Source organism: Scyliorhinus canicula, chromosome 4 (genome assembly GCF_902713615.1).
Source record: "Scyliorhinus canicula chromosome 4, sScyCan1.1, whole genome shotgun sequence".
In the NCBI taxonomy this organism is placed as follows: Eukaryota; Metazoa; Chordata; class Chondrichthyes; order Carcharhiniformes; family Scyliorhinidae; genus Scyliorhinus; species Scyliorhinus canicula.
Window position 1 is genome coordinate 137969231 of NC_052149.1, and position 20447 is coordinate 137989677.

Below are 20447 nucleotides of genomic sequence, written 5' to 3' on the forward strand. Positions count from 1 at the left end.
ATGTTGTCATCTCTGGTTTGTTGCCAGTGCAAACGTGCTAGCGAGTTGAAGAACAGGGAGAGAGTGCAGATAAACACATGGCTGCAGGAATGGTGTAGGAGGGAGGGCTTCAGTTACGTGGATAATTGGAGCACATTCTGGGGAAGGTGGGACCTGTACAAACAGGACGGTTTGCACCTGAACCAGAGGGGCACCAATATCCTGGGAGGGAAATTTGCTACGGCTCTTCGGGGGGGGGGTTTAAACTAATTTGTCAGGGGGTTTGTAAAACGAGCTATAGTCCAGAAGCTAGTGTTGAGAGTAGTGAGGTACTGAGGAGGGTATCAAGGTCACAGGAGTGTACCGGCAGACAGGAAGGTGGGTTGAAGTGTGTCTACTTTAATGCAAGGAGCATCCGGAATAAGGAAGGTGAACGGCGTGGATTGGTACTTGGGACAACGATGTTGAGGCCATTACAGAGACATGGGGCAGGATTCTCCGACCCCTCGCCGGGTCGGAGAATTGCTGGGGGGCGGCGTGAATCCCGGCCCCGCCGGCTGCCGAATTCTCCGAGTTCTCCGAGGATGAGAAAACAAGGTTCAGTTGGGTTGCTTGAGGGTTACAAGGTAGCAAGGAATGAGCAAAACAAAAAAGTGCTTAGGACGGGAATCGCGCCGCATCCATGGGTGGCCGCTAGCAGCGGCCCCCCCCGGCAATTCAATGGCCTGCGGTGGGCCGAGTGGCCGCCCGTTTACGGCCTGTCCCGCTGGTGTATGTTCCACCAGGTATTTGCTGGCGGGACCTGGCTGCGCAGGAGGCCTCCGGGGTCCTCGTGGAGGGCGTGGGGGGATCTGGCCCCAGGAGGTGCCCCCACGGTGGCCTGGCCCGTGATCGGGGCCCAGCGATCCGCGGGCGGGCTTGTGCCATGGGGGCACTCTATTCTTCCGCACCGGCGGCTGTAGCGGATCGCCATTGCTGGTGCAGAGACTAACCCCTCTGCGCATGCGCTTGGATGACGCCAGCACACGCTGGCACTCCCGCGCATGCGCCAACTCATGCTGGCCGGTGGAGACCCTTCAGCACCGGTTGGCGAGGCGCTATGCCTCTTCCCCGCCGGCCGGCTTGGCGCAAACCATTCCAGCGCCGGCCGGCCTGCGGATTACGCACCTATGGGGCGGCCCGACGCCGGAGTGGTTCATGCCACTCCTCGGCACCGGGACCCCTGCCCCGCCGGGTCGGGGAGAATCCCGCCCATGGTTAGAACAGGGAGAGGAATAGTTGTTGGAAGTTCCGGTGTATAGATGTTTCAGTAAGAGTAGGGAAGGTGGTAAAAGAGGTGGAGGAGTAGCATTGTTAATCAAGGATAGTTTAACGGCTGCAGAAAGGCAGTTCGAAGGGGATCTGCCTACTGAGGTAATATGGGCCGAAGTTAGAAATAGGAAAGGAGCGGTCACGTTGTTTTCTCGGCCCCCAAATAGTAATAGAGATGTGGAGGAAGAAATTGCAAAGCAGATTATGGATAGGTGTGGAGGTCTCAGGGTAGTTGTCATGGGTGACTTTAACTTTCCAAATATTGATTGGAACCTCTATAGGTCAAACAGTTCAGATGGGGCAGTTTTTGGACAGTGTGTGCAGGAGGGTTTCCTGACACAATATTTGGATAGGCCGACAAGAGGTGGGGCCACATTGGATTTGGTACTGGGTAATGAACCGGGCCAAGTGTTAGATTTGTTTGTGAGAGAGCACTTTGGAGATAGTGACCACAATTCGGTGTCTTTCACTCTTGCAATGGAGAGGGATAGGGCCATAAGGCAGGGCAAGGTTTATAATTGGGGAAGGGGTAATTATGATGCGATTAGGCAAGAATTAGGGAGCATAAGATGGGAACAGAAACTGTCAGGGAAAGGCACAAATGAAAAATGGAGCTTGTTCAAGGAACAAATACTGCGTGTCCTTGATAGGTATGTCCCTGTCAGGCAGGGAGGAAATGGCCATGTGAGGGAACCATGGTTCACCAAAGAGGTTGAATGTCTTGTCAAGACGAAAAAGGAAGGATATGTAAGGATGAGAAAACAAGGTTCAGTTGGGTTGCTTGAGGGTTACAAGGTAGCAAGGAATGAGCTAAACAAAAAAGTGCTTAGGAGAGCTAGGAGGGGGCATGAGAAGTCCTTGGCGGGTCGGATTAAGGAAAACCCCAAGGCTTTTTACTCTTATGTGAGAAATAAAAGAATGACCAGGCTGAGGTTAGGGCCGGTCAAGGACAGTAGTGGGAACTTGTGCATGGAGTCAGAAGAGATTGGAGAGGCATTGAATGAATACTTTTCTTCAGTGTTCACCGAGGAGATGGGCTATGTTTTAGAGGATGAGAGTGTGTTACAGACGGGTAGGCAAGAGGAGGGAGATGTTCTGAGGGAAGATGTATTAGCAATTTTGAAAAACCTGAGGGTCGACAAGTCCCCTGGGCCAGATGGGATATATCCTAGGATTCTTTGGGAGGCAAGGGATGAGATTTCAGAGCCTTTGGCTATGATCTTTGGTCCTTACTGTCCACGATATTAGTGCCAGAGGACTGGAGAATGGTGAATGTTGTTCCTCTGTTCAAGAAAGGGAATAGGAATGACCCTGGCAATTATAGGCCGGTTAGTCTTACTTCGGTGATCGGTAAGTTAATGGAGGGATAGGATTAATGACCATTTGGAAAGATGCAGCTTCATCCGGGATAGTCAACACGGATTCATGAAAGGTAAGTCTTGCCTCACAAATTTGATTGAATTCTTTGAGGTGGTAACTAAGTGTGTAGATGAAGGTAGAGCAGTTGATGTCGTATACATGGATTTCAGTAAGGTGTTTGATAAGGTTCTCCATGGTTAGCTCATGAAGAAAGTATGGAGGTGTGGGATAGAGGAAATTTGGCCAATTGGATAAGTAACTGGCTATCACAATAAAGACAGAGGGTGGTGGTGGACAGAAAATTTTCAGACTGGAGACCAGTTACCAGCGGTGTACCGCAGGGATCAGTGCTGGGTCCTCTGCTATTTGTGATTTTTATAAATGACTTGGAGGAGGGGGCTGAAGGGTGGGTCAGTGAATTTGCTGATGACACCAAGATTGGTGGAGTAGTGGATGAGGTGGAGGGCTGTTGTAGGCTGCAAAGAGACATTGATAGGATGCAGAGCTCGACCGAAAAATGGCAGATGGAGTTTAACCCTGATAAGTGCGAGGTGATTCATTTTGGTAGGAAAAATTTGAATACAGATTACAGGGTCAACGGCAGGGTTCTGAGGAATGTGGAGGAACAGAGAGATCTTGGGGTTCATGTCTACAGATCTCTGAAGGTTGCCACTCAAGTGCATAGAGCCGTGAAGCGTTTATTAACAGGGGGCTTGAGTTTAAGAGCCGTGGGGTTATGCTGCAACTATACATGACCCTGGTGAGACCACATTTGGAGTGTTGTGTGCAGTTCTGGTCACCTCATTATAGGAAGGATGTGGAAACATTGGAAAGGGTGCAAAGGAGATTTACCAGGATGCTGCCTGGGTTGAGGGATAGGTCTTATGAGGAAAGGTTGAAGGAGCTAGGGCTTTTCTCTTTGGAGCGGAGGAGGATGAGAGGCGACTTAATAGAGGTTTATAAGATGATGAGGGGGATAGATAGAGTGGATGTTCAGAGACTATTTCCTCAGGTGGATGTAGCTGTTACAAGGGGGCATAACTATAAGGTTCGGGGTGGGAGATATAGGAGGGATGTCCGAGGTAGGTTCTTTACTCAGAGAGTGGTTAGGGTGTGAAATGGACTGCTGCTGCCAGAGTGGAGTCGGACACTTTAGGAACTTTCAAGCAATTATTGGATAGGCACATGGAGCACACCAGAATGACAGGGAGTGGGATAGATTGATCTTGGTTTCGGACAAAGCTCGGCACAACATCGAGGGCCGAAGGGCCTGTTCTGTGCTGTACTGTTCTATGTTCTAATATGCATTGACTGCCATAAACCTACAAGGAGAAAGGCTAGTGAGAGTCTTAGATATGCTTTCAGCAGGAATAATTAACATCACATAAGAGCAAGCGAAAGGAAGGGCTTGCGATACATTGGCAAGGGATGCAATTGACGGTATCAAAGCTGACATCACAGACTTACGATTTGTAACCATCCCGCACATCTGTTCACCTCCAGACACAGGCTAAATCTCTTTAATTTACATAGGGGCAGGCATGAGCTTGTGGTCACCAGGCCAGGCGACGAACCACTTGGGGGAGGGATGAGATTCATAATGGCGGTCCCTCGGGAAAGTCAAACAAAGGGCAGCTTTGAGGACAGTTACAGGTTCGAATCCTTGGGGACAGTACAGGAGGGCTGGGTCTATCGAACTGGATCCAGGGGGTGCATTGCACACAGCGAAGGTTTGGCATACATAAGCACTGCGGAGTGCTGTTCAGAATCAATACATTATATTGTGTGTGCATGTAAAATCCTCGAGCCCCTGTCTAAAACCGGCAAAGTGATGGTCAACATACTGCCTTTACGGGAACCCTTCAAAGCTATACAGGTGGGGCCGACACAGTGGTGCTTCACAACACCGGAGACGGAGATCATCTCAGGGGGTTTACTCTCTGGTAGCAGCCATAGCTTCTGTTTAGAAGCCACAGACTCATTGAGTGGGAGAATTTCACCTGCCAGGGAGCACATCAGGGTATTTATTCAGAGCCTGGTGGGACGATTCCCTGTATATTGACGAGACACCGGGCAGTGTAATTCGTGAGGCAATGAAACGCACCACAGAAATAGCCCAGGATTATACCAGCCAGTCTGCAGAACAAACTAGCAAGGGCCGGGGAGAATTCAGGTGAATTTAGCACTCCAGACCGCCATCAAGATAGGACTCTCAGGGGCACACCACTGCTGGGATATATTCGGAGGAGGTCGTTCAGCAGGTGTATGGGAGACAGTGAGGTTGGGGATAACCCTGGGGACATGTGCTATACTGATACGGGCAACAGTATGTGCTGCAAGCAAAGGAAGGCAGGGGAGGCCAATTGCCCCTCAGTACATCCCAATGGCATTCATCCGAGATGGGGGAGGGGAGGAGAAATGAGTGGCTGGAATTTACAGCCATGTTGTTGAGAACACGTTCCGTGGAACCGGAGGGCTGGCCACCCGATAGGATCAGGTGCGGTCAATGTCTTCAACAAATAAGTAAAACGGTAGGAAGTCACCCATGGGCGAGCAGGCATGAAAAATCCACACGATCGCTATAAATTATGTTTTCAACACAGAGAGAAGGGAGTGTTTACATGGCTTTCTTGGGTAAGTATATTACCAAGAGCCATCAGGGGGGAGTGTTTGCGGAAGAAATTGCTATATGTGTCAGGATTGGAATAATAAAGATGTCTCAAAGTATTGTAATAGCACAGATTAAGGGCAAACCAGCAGGCAAGGGGTTAAAGTCACCCACATTGGAAATGATTTAAGGGAAACACAGGAGGCCCTAGTAAGTCTAAGGGATCCATTGTCCAACACATTTGCACCTCCTCTAGAAGTTAAATATGTTAACCACAAACCCATGAGATTGTAAGGAAGCATTATATTCTTTAATCGTTTTCCCATTACAGGGACCAGAAAATATTCATACTGATCATTTTGTATTGTTCCGAATGATTCAGTGACGTCAATACCTGCTTGTGACTCCGAAGAACTTTAAATATATATGCATGTAATTCTGAGGACAGGCAGAGCTGACTTTTGCGAGCTACAGGATAGTCGCAGAATCTATCTCTCCTGTGTGCACACAGTTTTTCTGAATTAAACAAAGTTTTACCAACACCGAATTGTCGAGAACAGACTTTGAGGTTTTCTTTCGCTCCAACAGTGTGCAATTCTGGCAGCCACATTAGAGGAAGAATGTGACTGCACTGGAGGGGTTGCAGAGGCAATTCACCAGAACATTTATGTTATGAAGAGAGGTTGAATAGGCTTGGGTTGTTTTCGCTGGAGCAGGGAAGACTGAGTGGGGCGACCTGTTTACAAGGCGTACACTTTTATGAGGGCATGGACAGGATGGATAGAGGGCAGCAGTTCCCCTTCGTTGATGGACCAGTTATGAGGGGACACAAGTTCAAGGTGAGGGGCAGAAGGTTAAAGGGGGAATTTGAGGGGAAACATTTTCCCCCAAAGGGTGGTGACGGTCTGGAATGCACTGCCTGGGAGGGCGGTAGCGGCAGTTTGCCTCACATCCTTTATGAAGTACATGGATGAGCACTTGGTACGTCATAACATTCAAGGCTATGGGCCAAGTGCTGGCAAATGGGATTAGGTAGGCAGGTCAGGTGTCTTTCATGTATCGGTGCAGACTCGATGGGCCGAAGGGCCTCTTCTGCACTGTATTACACTATGATTCTGTGACTCCTTTATCTAACAAAATACTTATCTAATTCAGATTAGAATAAAGACTCAGCCCTCCACTACCTTTTGAGGAAGAGAGGTCCACACTCTAATGGCCCTCTGAGAGAAATAAAATCCTCATCTCCATCCAAAAACAGAGACTTTTAAACAAACTCCCTGAATTCTAGTTTCCCAGAGAAGGAGACATTCTCCATATCCAGTTTACTCAAAATATTGGACTGCCTTCTCTGCTGTCGGGATTCTCCGTTTTGTTGTCAGCCCGGGGGTTACCCAATGGCGTGTGGCTGCTCCTCAATGGGAACCCCATTGACCAGCTAGCGAAATGGAACATCTCATCGGCATGCTGAACCAGAAATCTGGTGCGGCGGGACGGAGAATCCAGCCCCCCCCATGTTCCCTTAATATCAGCTCTCATTCTTCTAAAGCCCATTGGGTGGAGGCCCAAACTTTCTTCATAAAATAAACCCTTCATCCCAGGAATAAATCAAGTGTGTCTACTCTCAGTTTCTTCTAAAGCAAATATAAGTTTTATTCAAATCAGGGGAACAAACTGTACACAATACTCCTGATGTCGGGATGAGGATCTGCCACTGTGGGGAACGGGCCGTGCGGGGTCTGCGGGCACGTGGTTGGCCGAGGAAGAGTTATGGCTGACCAGCGGAGAGGGAGGGTGAATAGCCCCCCTGATTTGGCTGGTCACATGGAATGTAAGGGGGCTGAATGGGCCGGTCAAGCGGGCCCGGGTGGTTGCACATTTGAAGGGGCTGGGGACGGATGTGGCTATGCTCCAGGAGACACACCTTAGGGTGGCGGATCAGGTAAGGTTGAGAAAGGGGTGCATTGGGCAAGTGTTCCATTCAAGGTTGGACGCGAGGAACCGGGGGGTGGCGATTTTGGTGGGGAAGAGTATGTCGTGTGTGGCGTTGTGTGTGGTGGTGGATAGTTGTGGCAGATATGTGATGGTAAGCGGTAAGCTCCAGGGGGAGCAGGTGGTACTGGTTAATGTGTACGCCCCAAATTGGAACGATGCAGGCTTTATGCGGCGTATGCTGGGCCAGATTCCAGACCTTGAGACAGGGGGCTTGATAATGGGAGGAGATTTCAGTACAGTGCTGGACCCAGCACTGGATCGCTCCAGGTCCAGATCGGGTAAGAGGCCGGCGGCGGCCACAGTGCTGAGGGGGTTCATGGACCAGATGGGAGGGGTGGATCCTTGGAGGTTTATGAGGCCGGGGGGGTAGGGAATTCTCGTTCTTCTCCCATGTCCACAAGGCTTACTCCTGGATTGACTTTTTTGTCTTTAGCAGGGCGTTGATTCCGAGGGTGGTAGGGGCGGAATATTCGGCGATAGCGATCTCAGATCATGCCCCGCATTGGATGGATCTAGAGCTGGGGGAGGGGAGGGACCAACGCCCACTGTGGAGGTTAGAGGTGGGGCTGCTGTCGGACAAGGAGGTATTCGGGCAGGTCCGGAGGTGCATAGAGAAGTATTTAGAAATGAATGATAATCTGCGACAACCATCGGTTTGCCCCCGGGAGTAGGATGGGGGGTTTCGAACATGGCGGCGGGCGGGGTTGGGGAGGGTGGGCGATACGTTCCTGGAGGGGAGCTTTGCGAGTCTGAGGGGCTTGGTGGAGAAATTTGGTCTGGTAAGGGGAAATGATTTTAGGTACCTACAGTTGCGGGACTTTGTCCGTAGACAGGTCCCATCTTTCCCACGCCTCCCGCCAATGGGGATCCAAGACAGAATAGTCTCTCGGGGCGAAGAAGGGGAGGGTAGAGTCTCTGATATTTATAAGGTGCTCATGAGGGAGGAAGGGTCCCAGATGGAGGAACTGAAACTTAAATGGGAGGAGGAGCTAGGCAGGGAAATGGAGGACGGGCTGTGGGCAGAGGCCCTGAGTAGGGTAAATTGGACCGCAACATGTGCCAGGCTTGGCCTGATTCAATTTAAGGTCGTTCACCGGGCCCACATGACGGTGGCTCGGGTGAGCAAATTCTTTGGGGCAGAGGATAAATGCGCTAGGTGCGCAGGAGGACCAGCGAACCACGTTCACATGTTTTGGGCATGCCCTAGCTTAGGGGGTACTGGGAGGGATTTGCGGGCGTCATGTCCCGGGTGCTAAAAACAAGGGTGGCGATGGGTCCAGGGGTGGCATTTTTTGGGGTTTCTGAAGACCCGGGAGTCCAGGGTGAGAAAGAGGCCGATGTTTTGGCCTTTGCTTCCCTGATAGCCCGACGACGAATACTATTGGCATGGAGGGACTCAAAGCCCCCGAAGACTGAGTTGTGGCTTGCGGACATGTCGAGTTTCCTGGGTATGGAAAAAAATTAAGTTCGCCTTGAGGTGATCTGTACAGGGGTTCGCCCAGAGGTGGCAACCATTTATTGATTTCTTTGCGGGAGAGTGAGCGTCAGTGGGGGGGGGGGGAGTTAGAGTAGAGTAGAGTAGGAGGGATAAATTGGCAGGTAGTACCGGTGGGAGAGGAGCGGGCTTGTGCAGTATGTTACGATGGAAGTATTGAATGTACGTGGAAGTTTGCATATTTTTGGCTTTTTTGCTTTCTTTCTGTTGATGTCTGTAACTGTTTACGAAGCCAAAAACTACCTCAATAAAATTGTTTATTAAAAAAATAAGAAACGAATGATAATGGGGAGGTGCAGGTGGAGGTGGTCTGGGAGGCGCTGAAGGCGGTGATTAGGGGGGAGCTGATTTCCATCAGGGCACATAGGGAGAGAGGCGAGAAAAGGGAGAGGGAGAGGTTGGTGGAAGAGATGGTGAGGGTGGACAGGAGGTACGCTGAGGTCCCGGAAGAAGGGCTATTGAGGGAGCGTCGTAGTCTCCAAGCGGAGTTTGATATATTGACCACCAGGAAAGCGGAGGCGCAGTGGAGGAGGGCGCAAGGGGTGGTATACGAATACGGGGAGAAGGCGAGTCGGATGCTGGCGCACCAGCTCCGGAAGCGTGAGGCGGCGAGGGAGATAGGGGGAGTAAGGGATGGAGGAGGGAGTCTGGTGCGGTGCGCAAGTGGCATTAACGGAGTGTTTAGGACCTTCTATGAGGAGTTATACCCGTCAGTGCCCCCGGGAAGTGGGGAGGAATGGACCGCTTTTTGGGCAAGCTGGAGTTCCCGAGAGTGGGGAGGAGCAGGTGGAGGGTCTGGGGGCGCCAGTTGAGCTGGAGGAGCTGGTCAATGCGATGGGGAGTATGCAGTCAGGGAAGGCACCGGGACCCGATGGGCTCCCGGTGGAATTTTATAAGAAGTTTTCAGACCTGCTGGGCCCGCTGCTAGTGAGGACCTTGAATGAGGCAAGGGAGGGGGGCCCTTGCATTAATTTCCAGGGCGTTAATTTCATTGATTCTGAAGCGAGATAAGGACCCCCTCCAGTGTGGGTCATACAGGCCGATTTCGCTCCTCAATGTGGATGCAAAACTGCTGGCCAAGATATTGGCCAGGAGGGTGGAGGATGTGGTGCTGGAGGTTATTCACGAGGACCAAATGGGTTTTGTGAAGGGGAGGCAGCTGAACGTTAATGTGCGGAGGCTTCTCAATGTCATAATGATGCCGGCGGTGGACGGGGAGGCGGAGATAATGGCGTCGATGGATGCGGAGAAGGCCTTTGACAGAGTGGAGTGGAGATACCTTTGGGAGGTTTTGAGGAGGTTCGGGTTTGGTGAGGGATTTATTAGGTGGGTGAGGCTGTTGTATGAGGCCCCAGTGGCGAGTGTGGTGACGAATGGGAGGAGGTCGGAGAACTTTCGGTTGTACCGAGGGACGAGGCAGGGGTGCCCCCGTGTCCCCTGCTGTTTGCGTTGGCGATCGAACCCCTGGCCATGGCGCTGAGGGAATCGAGGAACTGGAGGAGGATACTGCAGGGGGGAGGAGCATCGGCTGTCGTACGCGGACGATTTATTGTTGTACGTTGCAGATCCAGTGGGGGGATGCCGGAGGTGATGAGGATTCTTGGGGAGTTCGGGGACTTCTCTGGGTATAAGCTCAATGTGGGGAAGAGTGAGTTGTTCATGGTGCATTTGGGGGACCAGGAGGGAGAGATAGGGGAGCTTCTGCTGAAAAGGGCAGAGAGGAGCTTCAGATACCTGGGGGTCCAGATAGCCAGGAGCTGGGGGGCCCTGCATAGGCTGAACTTTACAAAGCTGGTGAAGCAGATGGAGGAGGAGTTTAGGAGGTGGGATGTGTTACCACTCTCCCTAGCGGGCAGGGTCCAGTCAGTCAAAATGACGGTGCTCCCGAAGTTTCTGTTCCTCTTCCAGTGTCTACCCATCATGATTCCGAAGGCTTTTTTCAGGAGGGTCAGTTGGAATATTACGGGGTTTGTGTGGGCGCAGAAGACCCCGAGGGTGAGGAGGGTATTCTTGGAGCGGGGCAGGGCAGTGGGCGGGTTGGCGCTGCCCAACCTGTATGGGTACTACTGGGCTGCGAACGTGGCAATGATATGTAGGTGGGTGATGGAGGGGGTGGCATGGAAGAGGTTGGAGGCGGTGTCCTGTGTGGGTACGAGCTTAGAGGCGCTGGTGACAGCGCTGTTGCTGCTCCCCCCAGCAAGGTGTTCTACGAGTCCGGTAGTGGTGGCTACTATCTGGGGCAGTGGAGGCGGCATAGGGGGGAGGTGAAGGCTTCAGTCTGGTCCCCGATACGGGGGAACCACCGGTTTGTACCAGGGAGGATGGACGGAGGGTTTTTGAGCTGGCACAGGGCAGGTATCAGGCGGATGGGGGACCTCTTTCTCGATGGGAAGTTTGCGACCTTGGAGGAGTTGGAGGGTAGTGGGGTCTCCCCCCAGGGAATACCTTCAGGTATATGCAGATTAGGGCGTTTGTTAGGCGACAGGTGGCGGAGTTTCCACTGTTGCCGCCAAGGGGGTTTCAGGACAGGTTGCTCTCGGGGACGTGGGTCGGTGAGGGGAGGATCTCGGCAATCTACCAAGTGATGCACGAGGGGGAGGTGGCCTCGGTGGAAGAGCTGAAAGCGAAGTGGGAGGAGGAGCTGGGAGAGGAGATCGATGAAGGGACGTGCGCGGATGCCATGGGGAGGGTGAATTCCTCCTCCTCTTGCGCACGGTTTAGTTTAATCCAACTAAAGGTGCTGCATAGGGAGCATATGACAGGGACCAGGCTGAGACGGTTCTTTAGGGGAGAGGACAGGTGTGGCAGGTGTTCGGGGAGCCCAGCAAATCACACCCACATGTGTTGGGCGTGTCCGGTATTGGAGGGCTTTTGGAGGGGCGTTGCGGAGACGTTGTCAAGGGTGGTTGGCTCCAGGGTTGGGCCGGGCTGGGGGCTCGCAATTTTCGGGGTAGCATCGGAGCGGGGAGTGCAGGAGGCGAAAGAGGCTGGTATTCTGGCCTTTGCGTCCCTGGTAGCCCGGCGCAGGATTCTTTTACAGTGGAGGGATGCGAAGCGTCCGAGCGCGGAATCCTGGATCAGCGACATGGCTGGGTTCATTAAACTGGAGAGGGTCAAGTTTGCCCTAAGTGGGTCGGTGCAAGGGTTCTTCCGGCCGTGGCAGCCGTTCCTAGACTTCCTGGTGGAGCATTAGGGGGCGGTCAACTTCAGCAGCAACCAGAGGAGGGGGGGGGTGGGGGCTACTTGTTTGCTAGGGGGGTGTGGTTGCATGGTTTTATGCTCATTTTTTTTGTTAATTTATTGCTTTTGTATTTGGGAGGGGGTTACTGTTTTTCTTTGTTTTGTTGGTTAAAATTTGTTGAAAATTTGAATAAAAATTATTTTTTAAATAAATACTCCTGATGTGGTCATTATTAATGCTTGGCTGAGGTTCACAACTGTAATGAACACAGCAGAAAATCCTAGATTCACAGTTTGATTGACAGTTCAAAAGGATTAGCTGTGTTGATCTGGAGTTGTAAATATAAGTATTTTTTACAAGGCATTAAGCACGTAAGGGTTTTTAAACATTTGGATCTGCCCTTTACGAAAGGGAACTTTTTTTGATAGTGAAATTTAAAACATTTTTTTTTTCAATCTGTGCATGGCTCCTAAGATCTTCTCATAGTGGATTCTGGGTGAGTTGTCATGGCAAATGTAAGAGCAAAGGTTAATGGGTGAATTGGCATTAAATTGGCATAGGGCTATAAGGGGTCACAAGGTGAGTGGGGGGTTTGGTTGACATGATTGGCATTAAGTTGTCATGAGAGCTATGAAGGGCCAAGGTTGTACTTAGGATACATGAATTGGCAAGTTGGGAAGAGGGTCCTTTGGGAGTGGGTGGGGGGGACGGCTTGGTATCATTTGGCATGGATAGGGGAATGGTATGGGATAGAGCAGCCTCTGTGTGGCCACCTTCAATTAGTGTCTGTGGGAAGGGGGCCCCAGCTCCATCCCACACTCAATTTCCCCCTCCCCCAACCCAAACAAAGTTTCTGCCATTCAGGAGATTTTCTTCTGAGGTGAGTGCAACAACCAAAGAAATTTCCTGACTCCCGCTATCTACCTTGAGGCAAAAAAAATTCAGGCCTCACTCTGAACAGAATTGAGAACAGATTACGACTTCCGCTTCATTCCTCCATTTAACCAATGTTAAAGCCACTGACCCAAAACACACCTATTATAAACTTCATATTTGCAACAAATATCCCTCCATATGCCCACCATTTGAAAGCACCTTATCTGAGAAAGTGTCCAAGTTGTGATTCTACTTTCACTCTTCCCCCAGTGTCATGATAGGGAGATATTAGAAACTTGGGTCCAGAAATGGGGTCCAAGATGTCGCAGGCAATTTTGGATGAAACGGACTGAGGGAAAAGACTACTAGCAGCAGAATCAGATGGATACACCCATAGTCCGAGTTACCTTGTCCCACTCAGACTTAACCTCATTAGTGGGAATACACAGGATGCCCTGGTTCAGGCAGGATGATCTGCTCAAGATCCATTGTCATTCAGGATAACCTTGTTTGATCAGCCATTATCCCATCACAGAGTCTGATTACCTACTTGTCCATCAATGGAAGGTTAGTTGCATATGATGGCATAGCTCTGTTCTTTTGTATAAACGGGAGTGGGCAATCAGCCAAGATAGTGATAATAGGTTCAAGTCTGGAAACCCAGAGCACCTTTGTTTGAGGGGGTGGGCAGAGCTTATAGAGAAAAATGCTGTTTTGAACAGTTACAGAAGAAGGCTGTGGAAATAGACCAGAGAGGACATGAAAGTTGCCACTGAGGCGGGCTTTAGAAAATGGTTCTGAACAAATGTCCCCAACAGAAGAAAAATTGCTTTGTTAATGCAAGTATTGCCTTGGCCTGTCTGTGAAAATGGCATGAGGGTGACGTGGTTATTTAAAGTGATGTTTAATGGGAACTAGAGTGTTAAGGTGAAGAAACGGCATGTAATCTGTTAGTGTTAGAGCTGAAGTAAAAGTTTAAATATTGTTTTCTTTTGCTTTAATAAAAATTGTTCATAAAATAACCAAGCCCTATTTTGTATATTATCAATCCTGGAAAGAATTGATCTTTCTGCACCACATAAAAAAGTTATGACATCTGGTCCACCTTCGCCACTGCCGAGAGCTGACCAGGTGTTTATAACACCATATACAGGGGAAGAGTTCCTATCAGCAGCAGGTCCTGTATGAATGAGAGGAACTTACTTGGAAAGGAGCTGCTTTGAAGTCTGTAAATAAAGAGAGGAGATCAAATCAGTCAATGAACAAACCAACTCCCAATGGAACCAGTCACTTTGGGATTAAGAGGAAAGAGTTCAGTGTGTAACAGTAGTTGGAGCCAATCACAGGCATGGGGAATAATCCCACATTTCATTGCACTCCATCGTGGAGCAGCACCAACACTGCGAGGAGAGGACTGAGGGGACAGCACCAACACTTGAGTGCAAGGGAGCAGCATTCCGAGGACAAGACTGAGGGGGCAGCACTAACACTCTGAGCGCAGGACTGAGGGGGCAGTACCAACACTCCAAGGGCAGGGCTGAGGCAGCAGCACCAACACTGAGGGCAGGACTAAGGGGGCTGCACTAATACCCCGAGGGCAATACTGAGGAAGCAGCTCCAATTCTGGGCCCCACCAATAATCTTCCAAGCCTTACAGAAACATCCCATTTCCCTGTTACTTTTGATGATGTACCTGAATATAGGTAAGGTGGTCCCTCTGACCCAGACTCCGGGTTTCTCCATCTAGTAATGTAATATGTTCCAGCCTCTTGTCTAAGGTTTCTGAATGGCTTCTAATCTGTGAGAGAGCTCGCTGTCCCTCATCAGCAATCAGTTGCTGTGTGGAGTCTTCATCATCGTATAGCTTCTTCCTCCAGTCAGAGAAGCTGTTCGATAGTTTGTCTTTCAGCTCATTGAGATGTGTCTGAAACCAAAACCAAATCTCATTACAAACGGTGCTTCCACACAGCTGTTATCCGTATTCGGACATTGTTGCAAAATCATTTTGACTGTCCTGTGTCCCCTTTTTATCCCCGTCCTGCTGCCTGCTTTGATCTCCAGTCTTCTGGTTAGCTGCAACAACATTACTGCAACCTTTGGGATTTCTTCTTAAATTACAGTCTTTGAACAGTGAAACCCCCTGACCTGATGGACTACCAAAGATGTCACTTTAGGTTCAGTGGCAGAATGTGTTATGTTGATTTGATAGAATTGGTAAGCAGCCAATCGGTGAATGGAGTTCTCAGTCTTTGTGGCCCGTGATTAGTGGAGCCAGTCAGAAATTTCCAGAAGAGGGACGGGTCTTCTTAAGAGTTCCATCTTTTGGTTCAGTTCTGTGAAGGAAGCTCAGTTGGAAGGTAGTGGAGAATCTCTCTATCTCTCTCTCTCTCTCTTTGCCAGCCAATTTTAAGAGGCATTTTAGCTAAATCTGTGGAGACTTTCTTATTTAAAAGGCACTGACAGCCATCGGAACTGGGAAAGAAATCTCTTGAATGTGAAAGTGCCAGCTATTTTCCCACAGGTCGGTAACACCCTTACATCTCTGACAGGACTGGAAAGAGCTCAAAATTGAAGCATTCCGGATAAAACAGCCAGAGGTTCATAGAGAAATCAGGCAAGTTCAAGTCTGCTAATTCCAGAGTCAAAACCCATTAATTTCACAGGGAGATGGAAGCTCCATCTGGTGGTGGAAGAGCAGAATTGCACTGATCTGAACATCCTGTGTACAGTATCATCTGGTGGCCAGCGATGGGAATTGTGCTGACCTGAACATCTTGTACATAGCTCCACCAAGTGGCAAAAAGACAGAACAGTGCCAACCTGAATTTCTTGAGCAAACGTACTCCCAGATGCCGCAACCACATCAGTGAAGACTCAAACTTTTCCCTTTAATCCCTGTTGTTTTTATCCTCTCCAACCCTTAACTTGTGTCTGACTTGTGTGTGTCTGAGTGGAGGGTGGGATGGGGTTTTGGGACAAGGTAAGACCATTGTCTCTGTTATTTCTTTATATATATATTCATCTTTTCCTTTTATTATTTATAAACAGTTTGTTAATGTTTTACTAATAAATCTGGAGTATGTAACTTTTTGGAGAAGTCAAGGGTTAAAGATTTGAAATCACAAATTATTGATCAATTCACTTATGTTGGGAATTTGGGGTCGGTGGGCCTGGAACTGACTGCGTACTCGCCCAGGATGTCATAACACATGGAGCACACAGAACTTTCCAGAGACGGGACAGTGGGCGGCATTCTCCCCTACCTGGCGGGGCGGGGGGTCCCGACGGGACGGGGTGGCGTGAACCACTCCGGCGTCGGGCCGCCCCAAAGGTGCGGAATCCTCCGCACCTTCAGGGGCTAGGCCCGCCCCGGAGTGGTTGGCGCCCGGCCGGCGGGAAAGGGGCTTGGCGCCACGCCAACCGGCGCCGAAGGGCTTTCGCTGGCCGGCACAAGTCGGCACATGCGCGTGAGCGCCAGCGCGTGCTCCGGTCATCCCCGCGCATGCGCAGAGAGATTCGCTCTGCACCGGGAATGGCGGAATATCACAGCCTCTGGTGCGCAACAATAGAGTGCCCCACGGCTCAGGCCCGCCCGTGGATTGGTGGGCCCCGACCGCGGGACAGGCCACCGTGGGAGCACCTCCCAGGGCCAGATACCCCCCCGACCCCTGAAGAACCCCGGAGCCCACCCGCGCCACCAGGTCCTGCCGGTAAGGGACCTACTCTAATTTACGCCGGCGGGACTGGCAAAGAACGGGCAGGACTTCAGCCCATCGCGGGCTGGAGAATTCGGTCAGCCCCGGGGCCCATTGAGTCGCACCGGACCCCGCCATTCTCTGAGGTGGGCAGCGCGACTCACGCCGGGGCAATTTTTGGGGAGTGGGAGAATTAGGAGGACGGCGGGGCGGGATTCACGCCGATCCCCAGCAATTCTCCCACCCGGCGGGGGGTCGGAGAATCCCACCCAGTGTGTTTACATCACTACTCCTTCATCCGTTAAAGATAGGCTGGGGGGGGGGGGTTCTACTGGGAGAGAAAACAGAGTCTAACCAGTGTTACCTTCAGTTTAAAACGTCTTACAACACCAGGTTAAAGTCCAACAGGTTTGTTTCAAACCACTAGCTTTCGGAGCACAGCTCCTTCCTCAGGTGAGGAAGGAGCTGTGCTCCGAAAGCTAGTGTTTGAAACAAACATGTTGGACTTTAACCTGGTGTTGTAAGACTTCTTACTGTGCTCACCCCAGTATAACACCGGCATCTCCACATCTTGATTTAAAAGGAAAAGCAGTGTATTTAGACTGGGGATGGCACTGCCACCTGCTCCATCCACACCTGGAGTGATGGCTCCTATTTTGATGCCAACACCTGATGAAGGAGATGGAGATTCTGGAGATGACGGTGACCAGAATGACACAGAGTCTGATGGATTTTAATTCAAAGGATCAGCTCCAAGATTTGGGTGATTTATAGAAAGACAGGCTGAGAGGAACAAGGTGGAGGTTTTTAAAATGATGGAGGGATTATTGGACACATCCGTTGGGTAATCTATTTGAGATCGATCAGGATGGTAGGCCTGTGTGTAAAATCCCACAGAAGGCAGGACTTTCCATTTCTGAGACTAAGTGTTTACGCCGGCGCAGAATCCATGCAGTTCCACAACAGCAAAACTGGCGCTGGACCGATTCTGCTACTGTTGAGGAGCTAGTACCGGTGCCACGTGGAACACAATTGAGAAACGGTGCGGGAATAGCTGGTTTCGCTATTGATACTCAGGAGGCCGACAAGCTGCAGCCGCATATACACATTTCACTCCCCACACACACCATCCCAGCCAACAAGATGGCAACAAGACGACGGTCCCATGTTTCACGGATGCCGAGCTGGAGACCCTCCTGGATGCAGTGGAGGAGAGACAGGTTACCGTTTAACTTGGCCCAGGAAGGAGGATGCTGGCACTGACATTCGCTGTGCTTAAGCGCAGGTGGCAGAGGCGGCCAGCGCCGTGGGTAACACCATCCGGACAGGTCAACAGTGATGGAAAAAACTGCATGACCTCCTCAGGGTGTCCACGGTGCGTCGGCTTTACTGTGCCCCTGGCACTAACCTCTGTCTCACACACCGGTAACCCTACACCCCCAACCTGGAGGGCAGCAGAACCGCCACCCTGCACCACATGCTGGCACCCATACTGGTCGCCATGGCCGGATGCCCTGGTCATTGAGGCCACCAAATACCCGCCTCCTGGGCTGCATGCGTCGGACTGTCTAACACTGTTGTTCCCTGTTTGCCACCTCCCCCCAGGAGAAGGCCACCCATAACCGCCGGAAGCTGGAGAAGACTGGAGGGGTACCGCCGGACCTGCGGCCCCTAGCCTTGCCAGACCTGGACATGGTCGGCGGCCCGGAGGAAAAGAGGTTGCCAGGGTGGAGTTTAGCTGTGGCCAAGAAAGTGAGACCCTGCTCAGTTCCTGTTTCCCGTGACACGTGTGCTAATGCGCCATCCCCCACACCACCCTCACCCACCCTCCAGCCTCACCATCACACCACCACTAGCCTACGCCACCCACACCCCCACACTCACCCCCACACCAGCCTCACCCCCACCACTCGCATTACCCCCTCCTGAGCATGGCCCAGTCACAGCAGGCCATGGCTGGGAACATCAGCGGCATTGCCCAAGCGCTGGATGGCGTGGCCAAGACACAGAGGGAGGTGGTGCAGTCCCAGAAGGAGATGGCACAGTCACTGGCTGATATGACACAAACCCAGAAGGTGGTGGCACAGGCATAGCGTGATGTGGGGCAGTCCCAGACGGAGTGGGCCCACTCTCTGTGCTCCATGGCCGCGAGCATGCAGACCAGAGCGGGCCTCCAGGACTGGCAACACCAGGTGGTGGGGAAGCCTCAAGGGATAGGTCTGTTTACACCCCCATCCAATGGAATGCCCGTGGGCCACAGTCAACCCGAGGGAGGAAGAGGTGATGGGCCTGTGCCAGTGACTCTTGCTGGAACACCACAGCACCTCGGTCTGCCCTGATGCATCTAGTGGGCAGCCGGCAGCACAGGGTGACACCATGCCACCTTGGACGCCCGAGTAGCAGCCGGGCCCATCCAGGTCGGGTCACCCCAGAAGATGGCCGCCAATGGGGCGGAATCACAGCAGGCCGCCTTCACTCAGGTTGTACGTCTGGGGAACCACCAATACATAACGTTAGGGTCAGTAAGACCAGAAAGTTAGACACCAGTTAAGTTGGCACGGGTGCAGGGCACAGTTTAGTTATAGGGGCTAGGGCACAAATCTGTTAATATCTTGTGGGTGCCATGGTAGCACTGTGGTTAGCATTGCTTCTTCACAGCTCCAGGATCCCTGGTTCGATTCCCGGCTTGGGTAACTGTCTGTGTGGAGTCTGCACATTCTCCCGTATCTGTGTGGGTTTCCTCCGGGTGCTCTGGTTTCCTCCCACAGTCCAAAGATGACCAGGTAAAATGGATTGGCCATGCTAAATTGCACTCAGTGTCCAAAAGGATTAAGTGGGGTCACTGGATTACAGGGATAGGATGGAGTTGTGGGATTCGGGAGGGTGCTCTTTCCAAGGGCCGGTGCAGATCTGAAAGGCCTAAATGCCTCCTTCTTTCATTTTTTCATAGACTTTACAGTGCAGAAGGAGGCCATTCAGCCCATCGAGTCTGCACCGGCTCTTGGAAAGAGCACCCTACCCAAGGTCAACAACTCCACCCTATCCCCATAACCCAGTAACCCCATAACCCAGTAACCCCACCCACCACTAAGGGCAATTTTGAACACTAAGGGCAATTTATCATGGCCAATCCACCTAACCTGCACATCTTTGGACTGGGGGAGGAAACCGGAGCACCCGGAGGAAACCCACGCACACACGGGGAGGATGTGCAGACTCCGCACAGACAGTGACCCAAGCCGGAATCGAACCTGGGACCCTGGAGCTGTGAAGCGATTGTGCTATCCACAATGCTACCGTGCTGCCCTGCATATTCTATGATTGTCACATTAAACACATGTTCACACTGTTACAACCTGCCTCGGTGCTCTGTCAGATGTAAGTGTTGAGTGGGCTGGTCTGGGCTGGCCAGAGAGAGAGTGCGGAGTGTGTGTGTGTGTGGGGGAGGGGTGGGGGTGGGGGGAAATGGGTGGACGTTGTGGATAGCCTGGGCTCCCTGGTGCACTTCCCAACACCCTGACCATCCCCAGCACTGTCACCGCTGGGATTTGCTGGCACCGTGTAATGCAATGGCCAGCACGCAGGGATATCCAGGTGTTGTCCCCATACGCTGTGGACCATAGAATTTACAATGCAGAATGAGGCCATTCGGCCCATCGAGTCTGCACCGGCTCCTGGAAAGAGCACCCTACCCAAGGTCAACACCTCCACCCTATCCCCATAACCCAGTAACCCCACCCAACACTAAGGGCAATTTTGGACACGAAGGGCAATTTATCATGGCCAATCCACCTAACCTGCACATCTTTGGACTGTGGGAGGAAACCGGAGCACCCGGAGGAAACCCACGCACACACGGGGAGGATGTGCAGACTCCGCACAGACAGTGACCCAAGCTGGGAATCGAACCTGGGACCCTGGAGCTGTGAAGCAATTGTGCGATCCACAATG

General features: G+C 51.5%; 1 protein-coding gene across 1 annotated transcript in view; it reads right to left on the bottom strand.

Moving 5' to 3' along the window:
- The window catches only part of LOC119965032 (E3 ubiquitin-protein ligase Midline-1-like), a 78146-nt gene that overhangs the window by 25711 nt on the left and 31988 nt on the right, over positions 1-20447 (bottom strand). The window contains exons 3-4 of the mRNA XM_038795242.1: positions 14495-14725; positions 14005-14027 (exon numbers count right to left, since the gene is read on the bottom strand). Coding sequence (XP_038651170.1) covers positions 14005-14027; positions 14495-14725 — 254 coding nt within the window. The remainder of the gene's footprint in view (positions 1-14004; positions 14028-14494; positions 14726-20447) is intronic.